Here is a 13585-nt window from a genome sequence, read left to right as displayed (position 1 = left end):
TGATATTATAAGGATTATATTGGGTGCGGTGAAGGCCGCCGGGGGAGAGTTTGAGCGTCACACCGTTTCATCCTGTTAGCTCGAGGAAAACTCTTTCGCTTCGTCTCCTCAGGTGCACCAGAGATGCACAAAATGTAAGTCACCTGGCATTTAACGAACAGAAACCGATACGTTTGTAATTTCTGCCGTAACATTTTATCTAGAAAGGCCGTTATATCCACGGTTTATTAAGGACAAATATCTAACGATAGCCGTTGTGTGAAGTGTGTGTTTGTGACTGCAACGCTCGCGCAGTCGCACTGCCTACGAATTACAGTATATCACACCCTGATAGCAGCAAAAGCACCCGTCAACACGCACTGGATTGTCTCTGTGGAAATGAGGTAAGTCTGTTCATTAAAATGTGTATTATTGCGGGTTGTTGTGTATTACAAGCAGGTTTGTTAGAACCGTGCGCTTGTGTTCAAGATGGCGACACGGGTTTAAATGCAAAGGTGAAACATTTCACTAAAGGCTATTTCTAATAGACGAAGTTAAACTTTTGCCCCTTTACAGAGTGTATTTGTTGACATTATATTTTAATAGTGTTTATTCCTATCTCAGCGAAGCAGCGATATGCAGGCCTTTGTCTTCGATTTCGACAAAACGGTAACGTTATTTCCTCGTTGAACTACTAAGTTGCTAGCCTCCTGGCTAACGCCATTAGAGTTTATACCACAGCATGTTTACTGCTGAAATCATTTATAGTCACTGTCATATAGAGACGCTCATAATTTGTGTTTTTTACGTTACTGGAAGTCCATGATGACTTCTCACACTAACAAAAAGGTATTAAGCATGTTACACATGTTAAAGCCTTGGTAGTCTTGTAAAGTCATGCACCAATTGATATTAAACGTGATGCAGACAGTGTGTGCTATTCACTAATGTTTGTCTGCCTGGAAAAACATAATGTTTGAACTTAATACGTTTTAAAAACTTAATGACTTGCGTCGTGCAACAGAGTCTGTTGAGATATTTAATTATATCCAACAACCTTAAGGATTACAAGGTAAATATCTTGTTGGCGAGCGGTAAAAGGCTCATGTTAGGTACTTCAATAGCATTTCAAAACGAGTTGTTCTTGCATGTCTGCATGATTTTAGACAGAAAACACATTTAGGTTCGTGTTAGAATGCAGAGCTTGTTTTGCATACTTTTCTGGGTTAATAATCTTTATGTCTGCATATGTTATCATGGAAAAACCTTTGATGCAGGTTATTACTGTGTTTAAACAAGGACTTGTCCCCCTCACTAACATAACATATATGTTGTGCTATGCTGCTTAATATCACAAATGGACACAAGCTAGTTTGTTTTATCTTGTAACAAAGCAATGCCGGGGTATCGGTGTCTGTCTGTTCATAATGAAACGCCTCTCTCTCTTTTGACCCTGCACCAAAAAAACTCAACTCTGTATGGTGCACCACTTGCGGTTTAATTAGGCATGCCATCAGGAAAGATACAGTGCGCTTTTAAAGCATGCCAGGCTTGTTTTTCCCCTTTTTTCCATTTCTCATAGCTGTTGGTTTTCATAATAGCAGGCTAATGTGCTGGCTGGGGGACGGTAAAGTGGAACACAGGACGTGTAATTGTTGTGCTGCCATGTCTGTGAGCAGGCAAGCGCCGAAAATACTTGAGGGCAAGCTGCCATGTTGACGCTCTGTTTTCTGGGTTTTTGGTTTCAGGGTGACATTGTGATGTCATGTTTCTCATCAAAAATGTTTATTGATATTAGATGAGCTGTGATAAAAATGTATATACAAACTAACTGATTGTGATTTGCTGTCTTGTTCAGTTGATTTGTTTCTTTAAAACATTGTTTGTAGATACATTCAAGCATTAAGCAAGGAGCGTATGCTAGAGAGTTAGGAGGAGATTCCCCCTGTGGAGAGGGTGCCATTTTATGCTGATCAGATTAAGGACAGAGTCCACCGAACTGATCTCGGTTCATTCTTGTTGTTAAACAGTAAGCTTCACCAGAAGCAAAACGGGCACAAATGCCCTTCATTTAATGCATCTTTCTATGCACTGTATCACTTTTTAAAGGGTTCTTTGCATGTCATTGGCAGTTTTGTGGTTCATCTATGCAGTGGTGTGAATATGCCGAGACGATATGAAATCAAGCAGATGTTCTTGACAAATTCTGCGTTTGGCAGTTTGTGCCTGCTGTTTTGTGTGGAATATTCTGTTTTTGTCCTTCTCTCTAAAGTGTGTTTCAGCTATATGTCCGTAAAACATTTTGTGACCACTATTCGGTTTAATATATTTTATTGATTGTTATTTTTTATTTTCTTATTGTGCCTTAACATGCTTTGGTGTGAAGTGATGGAAAAAAAATTACCATATAAAACAATAGTCTGGTTGTGTTTGTGTATGCATTGCGTGCATTGCGAGCACTAAAGTACACCCAGTAGACTCCAGGTGTGGAGATTCCTGTTGATTGATTTGGATATGCAAACAGACTCCTTTGCTGCTAAATCTTGGTACAGAGGTCTTCAAATCTTGTCTTCTGTCAAACAAATGCGCTTTACTTTTGGACTACATCTAACCATACAATAAACCTCTGTTTTGAAAGCAGCATCTGTTAGTGAATTTTACTGGTATGTGTCAGTCCAGGTGTAGATAATATCACAGACAGCATTGAGCTGAAACCCAGCAGATGTTGTTTTACTGTGCGTTACCTGCATCAAACTTTTAGTCAGCAAATACATACATGCATACATCCATGTTTCCAATAAATTACCCTTCAGAGCAGAGTATTATTGTGGTTCTGATGTAGATGCAACAATATGTGATGTGAGTTGACAACTTGACACGGTGAATTTTAGAATTGAACAAAGCTGTTATCTAGAGCGTGTGTATGGAGGTGGAAATAGTGCTGAGCGGAATGACGTTACATGCCATTACCGTGGAATAAAATGTCAACCGTAAGAGATTTTTCTATTTTGTGTATTCCGGGGAACGTAAGTAGGCTTGGTTAACTCGGTGCCAAAGTTGGGCATTATGATGAAAAAAACATGTGAATTAATTGACCCATAACAACTCAAACATACCTTTGACCATTTTTGAAACAGGGCGTCCCTGCGAGCAGCGTGGCAGGATCTGTTCCCAGGTCTAAATTAAGGCGATCCTATTCTCATTGTTCTGGTGATTTTGCCAGAAATAATTGGTGCTTTATGGCTCTTTTGAATCTATATAAATGAGATCATTATGCTTCTCGGATACATTTTTGCTCTGCGCATCGGTTCAGTGTAATTGGAAGTAAATTTTGAATAAAAATGTGATTATTGACGCGCATTCTCTGGGATATTTTGTTGGTCTGGGACAAATATACTTTGTTTTCCACTTTTCTGTGGAAAAGCTCTAACAATACCTGAGCACAGAGACGCTACACATGAAAGATCTGCATGCTAGCGACCACAGAGAAAGTTTCTGTTTTACCTGATGACAATGATTCTCCTCGCTGGTGATATTCAATTAAACACAGGTCCCTGTGCCCAGAGCTTTGAAAATGTTTGCCCCTTGGGGCAAACCTGTCGTCCTACGGTCGCTGGTGGAGATCGGGGATCGGAAGGATTTCGTGAATGGTCTAGGTTTCTAGACAAACACATGAGAGAGGTGGCATTGGTGCTACAAAGTTATTCAGTTGGTGGCACCAGCCCTTAATTTGATAGCACTAGAGTCATGGGGTGAGGTAAGAAAAAAGAATCAATAAAATGTCATTGAAATGTATTTGGTACATTTATAAATCAACTAGAAATGAATACAAATCATTGTTTATGATTGCGTTATTTTTATTGTATATGTAAACTCTCTTTCAACACTTTACCAAATTTAAAGCACATCTTTCTTAAAGCTACTTCCTTCCTTTATTTGTTGTGAAATCAACACAATTCCTACCAGTGAGTGTTTTTGGGCCCGTCCTTTGTTGTTTGATGAACATTATAAACTGAGATCTTTATTATGATGCTGCCCCTTTCAGAGCTTGCGCAATATACTGGAACACACATGTGTTTTGTTTCCCAACTGTTTGGTCACGAAACTGAATAGTCAAACTGATAAAAAAGCTCAAATTAACTAAGAATTGGTTTGTCTACAATGTTTGTAAGCAGAACTGTTTGTATGGAATACTGAAAAAGGATATAAATGCATTTCAAGAAGAGCTTTCTAAAAGTGATTGGATATTTTCTACTGAAAATCTGGAGTCAGCTCATAAAATTTTTGCAGAAGAGATAAACCGCTTAAAAATAAATATACAAAACTAGTAAGAAATAAACATAGTAAATGTAATTTACTATGGATGAACGAACAGGTTTAAACTTATGAAAAAGCGGGACGTTACATTGAAAAAACAATTAAAACGGGATTATGACAGGATCGACTGAAACAAGAAACAAGGTAGTTAAGACGTTACCTGAGGCTAAGTCAACATTTTTAACTGATATTTTAGAGTAAGCAAAAGGTAACAGCAAATATGTATGGCAAACTATTAATCAATTGACAAAGAAAGATTGTAAAATCTAGCAGTACAATATGTAGGAGCGGCGATTCATGAGCCAGAAGAAATCGCAGATATATTTAACAACTATTTTGTAGACTCCGTTCAGAGACTGACTGATAAATTTGAAACCAAACTTAGAAATGTTTATTCTGTCAATTTAGTAAATCCTGTTCTTCATCCTACTACATTTTCTGAACATACTGTTCGAAAAATGATAAATAAGCTTAAAAACATGTATGCTAAAGACAAGGATGGCTCAGACTGTAGGTTTTTTAAAGTAATAATGATGTTTTAATAACTCCAATTACTCATCTTGTGAAAACCTCAATTATACAACCAATATTTCCTAATAGTTAGAAAACTGGGTTAGTCACCCCAGTTTTCAAGGCAGCTGATCCAACCAATGTATCAAATTTAGTGGTGGGCCGTTAACGGCGTTAATGTGAGACTCTTATCGCGCGATTAAAAAAATGTCGCCGTTAATCTATTCTTAAAGTTGGCTTGGGAGCTGGGTCTATACTACGCAAGCTATGATGACTTTCACCTTGATATTTTAGCGAGGATGTATACCTAACTGAATTGCACTGTACCGGGTGAGAACGGGATTTTTCAACTCGCGTGATTCGTGAAATTCGCGTGATTCGCGCCACCTCATCATCTCATAACCAGGGCTTCATTCGAGAGATTCGCGCCGCAAGTAGGTCTATCGCGTCTTTGCATTGACTTAACATATAAATCACTCGCGCTTGACGGGCCATTAGCGTTTGGTCTGAACACAACATAACGTTACTGTGAAATTACCACATCAAATGTGATGTGCTAACATGGATGCAGCTTTGAAGCCGCCGGGTTTGCTTCAGGGAAAATTTATTTTTAAGAAGCTTCCCAATGGAAACATCGACAAGACTAAGGTTGTTTGCACCTTGTGCAATGCGGAATTGGTTTAAAAAAAAAAAAACTTTCTCTCAACAGGTAGTGGTCTAGCTTTAGTTGAAACCAGTACATTTTTATTGGCACCTAATGTATTATGGCTCCTGTATGACATATCACTTGTTGCTCCCTAACTCTTTGTAAGTTGCTTTGGATAAAAGCTTCTGCTAAATGACTAAATGTAAATGTTCTGTAGGAGCTCTTCCAGTCTCAAGTACCACCTAAACGCAAAGCATCCCTTAGCTAATGCGGAAGTAAACAAAAGTACATCTTATTGAACAAAATTTATTTTCATCACCAATTATCATAGCAGAACAGCTTTCTCAAGCAGTTTGTGATGCATTTTGGAAACAGGAGATGAGCCCCTGGTCTAATGCGCAACCTGGCTTGAGACACCCGTTCTCAAAGACTTACTTTTAGTCATTATTTGGGGAGCACACATATTCTGAATGCCTTCGGCAGAATTCAAATGAACCATTTTAATCTAGATTAATTCCAAAATTAATCTAGATTAAAGACACGGTGATTCACGTAAGAACAGGTAGCATTTAACCTGACTTCTGTTAAGACTAAAATTTCTGACTGGCTTTTTCAGTGTTGTTTAACACTTAATGTCCAGATAACTGCTTGCATGAATTTTACAACTAAAAATGTGGAGATTGTGCCAGATATTTTAGTAAATTGTGACAAAGATTTTTAAAATCCTGCACAATTTGTAGTTTGAGTAACTATAGACTCCCACTTAACATTTGAAAAGCATAATAATAGAATAAAAAGTGTAATCTCTCTTCAATTTTAACTTTATATGGAATCAATTAACTACAAACGCTGCAAAGGTGTTTCTGCATTCTTTAATCCTTTCTCATTTCTCTTATTGTGTTACAACATGGTCACAAGCGGGAAAATCAGTACTCAAACCGTTGCATAGTCTGTATAAACGGACGTTAAAAGTGTTTGCTAAGAAACCAAAAAAATGTCATCAGTGCTTTATAATAAAATAAAATAAAAATTCTAGACAATTTAACTTTGTTTCACAACTATTTTTAATGCATAAAATTGTTAATAATCTCGCACCCTCTTCTTTGCATGAATTTGTCTCAACGGGATGTAAATGTAAGAAAAACACGTGCTTTGTCTAGAGGCTTCTGTGAAGTTTAGAGCTACTAACTTTGATGATCTGCTTTTTCTGTAAGAGCGGTTACTAGCTGGAACCACCTACAAAATAATATAAGACATTGTTTTACTTTTGCACAATTTAAGCTAAATTTAAAACTATGGTTGATAAGAGCCAAGTATGTGATCATTGAATGTTGTTCTTGTTGTAGGGCATTGATGATGTTTTGTACATACCGTTTAATTGAGTTGTATTGGGCTGTACATAATTGCAGTCTGTGGCTTTGTGTTTCGCTCCAGTACGTCGCTTTCTCTCTCACCTGCAGTGCTCGTGCAGGGGTGCAGTGATATGCGCTTGCATATAATAAAGCTTATTCCCTGGTATTTCAGAAGTCAGGTCGCTTTGTAAAGCTGTTAGTAAATTTAATAAAGTTTAACTAAAGGCGAATCTTGCGTTGTATATGATATGATGCTCGCCATGTGAGCGCTTTTAAATTGACGATTTGCTACTGAGAGATGCGTGTGGAGTCACCAGAGACTCGCAGTAGGGGTGGGCGATCTAGAAAAAAATTCAAATCACGATTTTTTCAAGATAGATCACGATTCACGATTTTATCGCGGTTCTTCTTCAAGTTGGTTTTAAGACTATTTTGCAAATTAAAGGGGCTTCAATACAGCCAAGCTAAGTCCCCATATAAAAATATACTCTTTACCATTTATATTTTGAAGAATATTTTAATCAAGTTAATATTTAATGCAAGTGCAAGACCATAAATCAGCTGTTAGCAAAAAACTTTACATTTTGAATTTTGTTTTTCATCTTGTTGCGGCACTCGGAGTAAAGCTGTGGAATGGACGTGGAGGATAAATATTTTTGGCTGGGTATTTCGTGAAAAGGTTCGTTGTGTTGCCTTACGACGCTCGAATCTTATCATTGCCACATTTGCAAATAACTGTTGTTTGGGCCGTGTCAGTTGGGGAAAACCCAAACCATTTCAATATTACTGATGGAGAACTTTTTTTAGGGACCAAGTCCTCCGTGTTTCCCTCCATCTTCACTGACCGCGTCACTTAATCTTACTGAATTCACAAGCAACGTATACGAGCTTGTTTACATGGCGCAATCTATCGCAAGTATGTTGACGAATTCTATAGAACACTACTATATAGGACGATTTAACGATTTTCCTGAAAAAGTGGATCGTGCAGTCATTTTAATCGTTCGCGATCTAATATCGTCATATCGCACACCCCTAACTCGCAGTGCAAGACAAGTGCGAGAATAAACAAACCTAAAGACAGAGAGTCGCAACACACTAAAAGTATGCATCTAATAGAGAGTGAAGAGTAGGGATGGGTACCGAAACTTTGTACTTAAACGGTCCCGGTGCTAAATTACGAAAGACCGAAGTATCGATAAGATCTGACGTTAACGGTTCTGCTGTCGGTACTGGAGAAATTAAGAAAAACATTTCCTATTTATTATTGCTAAATAACGTTACCTAAGATATTTTAACTGACCAACCATTTCTAATTTGCGATAATATTAAAGACATTTACCTGCTTTTTCATTAATTGCAATCTTGCACATAAAATGTCCGTCTGTCCCAACAAGTGCAACAAGATTTTTGATTGTAAGAGCGGAAACACAAGCAATCTGGCAAAACATCTTTCAAAAGTGCATTATGTGCAGAGAAATGCAAAGTTTTCGACTGCCTAGCTACTAGTTTATCATCCACGTTCTCAGGTTTGTATGCTAGCTTAGCATTCTTCCTAAATAACACCGCCATAAACATTGCATAAGGTTTCTTTAAATTAGTATGTAATAATTTAATAAACACACATCACATTAAAAAATAGCCTACATATAAATCTTTAGAGTATTTTTTTCTGCAGTAGCCTAAATGAATCTTAAACATCCTTCACCGTACTGCATTTAAAATGGATGAATAATCATAAATTATGCTTAAGAAATTATAAAGCAGAGCTTACCTAAAAATTAATTTGTAGTGATTAAATACATAGACTTTTTGTGTGTGTGTGCATTGCAAGAGGTTCCAAACCTGTATAACTTTTAAGCCCAAACATGTAACACTACACAGTCAGGACAAGATCATGATTTGAAATGACATCTGGGCATCTGATGTTTATTATTATTAAACGACAACAACAAAAAACACAAACAAACTAAGGCCCACATGCATTTTATTTTAATTCACTATGAATAATGCGGTTTAAAGATGACTGATACCCGCCTATTAATATACGTAAATAGTGAAAACAACTCCAGCTTTAGTTTTTTCTTTCATAAAAAAACACAACAAAAAGTACCGATAAGAGTACCGTTAAAGTTCCGGATCGATAAGTGGTATCGATAAAAGTAGTAATACCGTTAAAACCTTAACGATACCCATCCCTACTGTACAGACCCCATGAACTCCAGTTTACAACACCAGTCGTATAGTGTACTACTAATACTACTATATTACTACTGTATAAATATTATTTAATCAGAAGATAATTATAAATTAATAAATAATCTGTTTATCAAAACTTAATTTGATATCTTTATTACATTTTCATAACTTTCCTACATTGTAACTATATGGTGAGCATTTAAATAAACTGTAATACATAAATAAAGGAAATCTATCTAAGAAAAATGAAGTATAAAATATAGAATTAAAATAGGAGATTGTGACCGTGAAATATATTGTTACCGTGAAATAAAACTATTCATTCCACCCACCCCTAGGTGGAGAGTTATCTAAGATGACACATCCAGCAAACTTCTCAGGTCAACAGTGAACCACCAGAGGGGTGAATATAAAATACAGTTAAGGCAAGGCAATATAGTGTTGTGTTTTAGAATATTTTTGAAAACATCTTGATGCACTTTGTGCTGAAATATTGCATCCTTAGAAATCTTATAGAATTTAAATAATTTATACTCATTTACACGAGTACTTTTACAGAAAAACAAAAGAGAACATTTGCATACCAATGCAGTGAAACAAAGCATGTTTAATTTACAGTTAGCTACCAGTTGTTTGCGTACAGCGAGCCTAGACCTTTAAAATTTTGTTTTGCATGGAAAGAGTTTATACGCAATCCTGCAGAATCCTTGGCTCCTGACAATGTTCTAATGTTTTCCGCCTCTTTTTCTTTCTCTCCCAGGTGGTTCGGCACCACGGTCATGCCGACATCAAGCCCGTGATTGAGTAGCAGTGCTTCAGGCCCTGTCTGAGCCTCCAGCACCCCACCAGACAGCCACAGTATGTCTAGTTCAGGCTTCTCCCCCAGCCAGGGGTCCTTCAACAGCGAGCAAAGCCGATATCCACCACACTCAGTGCAATATGCCACACGCCACCAACAGGTCAGTACCAAGCACACCGTACACTTCCCCATTTAAACGCATGCCCGATCAGTCTCAAAAAACGTACATGTACTGGTTTCGCTTCTACTTCAGATCTGCATGCTTATTTTTTGCATGTCAAATTCTGGCTAGCACCTAGGGCTGGGCGATCTTCCCAAAAAAGCATATCACGATCTTCATAACAAAGAATCTCGATCCACGATCTGATTTGAAATACAGGGCTCTATATGAAGTCTTTTTGCACATAGAACTGGTGCAACAAAGGTTTAAAGTTTTGTAGCACAGGCCAAACAGTTGTACAGGTAGCACAAGTATGAAACATCTGTTATCATCTGTAAAAAACACAAATGCAGATCATCACACAAATAGACTGGTTAACAACAAAGAACATGTTTTTTTAGTTTACCCACTTTATGGTTCTTTGTTGTAAATATTTTACTATACAATAGTAATATATTTGTCCACATAAAAATTCTGTAGGAGCCTATACTACAGTATTTACTAGGCCTATAGTAAACTGCAGTAAATTCCTAATGTTTTTTAACCTTACTATAGTAAATATTAAAGTATACTACAGTTGATCAATTTACAACAAGAATACCACAATTTTCTATATAAAATACTATAGAACACTACAGTATTTTTTTCATTGGAGCATTTAGGTAAACCTGTTCTATTTTGATCAGTGTGTGTAGTTCAATGAAAATAGTTTTTCTCAAACAGTGAAAACAGTTGAAAATAACCTGAATTAAACTCTCAGGGCAACTCTGGACATGAAGTTCATGTGTTTATGTCCTCATAGAGTGAGACGCATACAAATTAATAAGTGTCACGCATGTAGCACGTTAAATTGTGCAACACATCCACTCATACAAGTAGAACTGGCAGATGACAGATTAAAATAGTCGGATTCCGTGTCCGCATAGCTAGATATAGGCTATATGAACTAAATGCAGCCGGGAAACAAGTTTCAATTGCAAAATAGACTAAAACTGAGTACATTAGTGGTGCGCCATAGATTAATGTCACACACAAACAAGCAGAAGGACAAACACACTGTACACAAACAAGCCGCTCTGTCTAATGCACTTGCAAAGCTGTATCGCACGCAATCTTCCATTGGAACTGAATTACTTCGGTTTCTTGTCGGTGCAATATGCTTTGTGTGAACGCCCCTTTAGGCTTGTTTTCTCCTTTTTTCCCTTGCCCAGTTTCCCTCTTGTCTTAGATAAAAGGAGACTAGAAAAGGCAGGGCCTCAGCGTTATAAATCATTTTGGTTATCGCTGTAGTTGATTCCTCAGAGCTAGAGAAGCAGAAATAAACAGACTCCAGCTGTCTATCTCTCTCTCATGCACGTTTTTTTCCCCCGCATAACTAATTATTTGCACGTTTCATGTTTGCGGACACGAACATGGCTGTGTTTGTTCTGTAATTTTTATCAGTTTTGACTTGAGCACAGATGGTCGTATGAAGTGTGAATCTGCTGGAAATGTGATGTCTGTAAATTACAGGTTTATGACCTCATATAAGCAGATCTTGCAATAATCTTCCTGTACAGCAGCCAACTCAACACAACTGTGATTAGTATGGTCACAATGTAACATGTGAGATTCTATGGATACCAATTGTTTATGAAAGTCGATCAGTTGCTATTTACTGTATTTAGACTATATGTAGTAAGGATGAGTCATGAATTTCGAATATTCAATTAGTTTTTTAATTATAGAATTTCGAATAGTGTGTGTGATCTTAAAATAAATTACTGTGTTTTCACGCGTAACGTGTTAATGTAACCAAAGGGTAGCTCTGCCAATAACGACGCACCTTAAACCTAAAGGCTGTCAGTCAAGAGACAGTAGAGGACAACATTTTCTGACAACAATTGTTAACGAAGTTACACACACTGTAGACCCGCGTGGCATAACGGATACAATAAATTGAGGCAGTGTCAAAAATGAGTTCTGTGTGGGCGTCCTTTAAGAAAATGAATGAGAATAAAGTGCAGTGCAAACTCTACAATGCAAAACTGGCTAATCATGGATCAACAACTACGATGCACAATCATTTGAGGGCGAAGCACCCAGCAGGTCCATCCACAGGTCAGCAATCAGTTGCTAGGGTTATGGTCGGACAAACCAATTTGGATGCCAGACGGGCGGAGCAAATAAAGGCTCTAATTACTAAGATGAGCGCTAAGGATGTGCTTCCGGTCGACTTTGTCGTAGGAGAGGGTTTTAAAAATCTTACGGAGTTTGTACAGCCCGAGTTTACTGTTCTGTCTAGAAAAACGATCATCGCCAGACTGGAGAAACTTTTTCATGACAATTGAAATGGAAGCCTTTTGAGCTATTAATTCATGAAATCGTTCCGGACTGTTAATAAATGCCGTCATCGGTTAATATGTTTTAACGCGTTTTAAGTCTGGTCTAAAATCTTTATGCCTTTATTATATTTTCCTTGATCAATCACACTGTTTTTTAGTTGGTATGAATGTGCATGCTAATATTTAACAAGGAAATGTCCTAGCATTATGAGCGGTTGATGCTGATTGACGTACTGTTAATAAGTGCCGTCATTCGGTTGTTAATATATTAATGTTTCAGCACGTTATCTTAATGTATGGCTTGATGTAAGATCGCCTATTCCATAATAAATAAAGCAGTGTGTCATCACGGATTTAAAGCGTAAATGGTCTCTCTCTCTCCGTTTATGTGTGTAATACTGTAAATGCGTCCATGTGGGGGAGGGGTGCGATTTTCGAATAATTTTCGATTAGTTCTCATCGATCTTCGAATATTATTTTTGCTTTAAATGCCCATCCCCAATATGTAGAGCTACTGTTGTGTGTACTCCTAGAATCACAATGTATTGTTTACATTTTTACCGTTACACATACTGACCCACTACGTATTACTTAGGTTTAGATTGTGACTTGTTCTGGATCACCTGTTTCCACTGTCAGGCAAAAAACGAGCGTGCTAATGTGTGCCAGGGCAGTCTCGTTTTCCACTGTCACTTTTGAGGCTTGATCGTTCCTCGGCCAGGGTTTTTTCCCCACTAAATACCTTGGTCCACATCGGGCCAGCAGGGTTGTGAGGAGTGGTTAAAGTAAAAGGCGGAGTCACAGGGTGGCATGAAGCAAGTTTTTCTTTTAAAGAATCATGAATTTTCATGTAAAGAGAATATGACTGGATTAAGGAAACTAAATGATTTACATGTTAAAACAGCTTGATTGAATCACTTATGATTAACTTAATTCATGTAATAGCAACGCACATTTTTTAAAACAATCCTCAGATTAAAACTTCAAGGGATAATTTGTCAAAAAAATATAATTCTGTCATCGTCATTCTGCCGAACACAAAATATATTTTGGAAATGTTGGTAACCGAACAACGGCGCTATTGACTTGAAGAGAAGTGACTGAGTACCGACATAGTGCAGTTACCAATTTTCTTCAAATTATCTTTTGTGTTCTGCAGAAGAAAGAAAGTCAAAGTTTTAAAAATAGGGATGCACGATATTATCGGCACGTATATATTATTGGGCAATATTGGCGTATATATTAAATTGCTGCATCGGGCCGATATGAAAAATTACGGCGATATGATTTGTGGATAAA

General features: G+C 37.3%; 1 protein-coding gene across 7 annotated transcripts in view; it reads left to right on the top strand.

Moving 5' to 3' along the window:
• The first annotated feature begins 77 nt into the window (after window positions 1-77).
• The window catches only part of ncor1 (nuclear receptor corepressor 1), a 71401-nt gene continuing 57893 nt past the window's right edge, over window positions 78-13585 (top strand). For 6 of the 7 annotated variants that reach the window (XM_056746214.1, XM_056746219.1, XM_056746216.1 and 3 more), the window contains exons 1-2: window positions 78-383; window positions 9764-9962. In XM_056746214.1, the coding sequence (XP_056602192.1) occupies window positions 9864-9962 (99 nt within the window). In that variant the 5' untranslated portion in view covers window positions 78-383; window positions 9764-9863. The remainder of the gene's footprint in view (window positions 384-9763; window positions 9963-13585) is intronic. The other variant, XM_056746213.1, reaches the window with a different exon arrangement.

This window comes from Triplophysa dalaica, chromosome 4 (assembly GCF_015846415.1).
Source record: "Triplophysa dalaica isolate WHDGS20190420 chromosome 4, ASM1584641v1, whole genome shotgun sequence".
NCBI classification, from domain to species: domain Eukaryota; kingdom Metazoa; phylum Chordata; class Actinopteri; order Cypriniformes; family Nemacheilidae; genus Triplophysa; species Triplophysa dalaica.
Note: the sequence above shows the minus strand (reverse complement) of the source record. Positions and strands in the feature narration are given on the sequence as shown.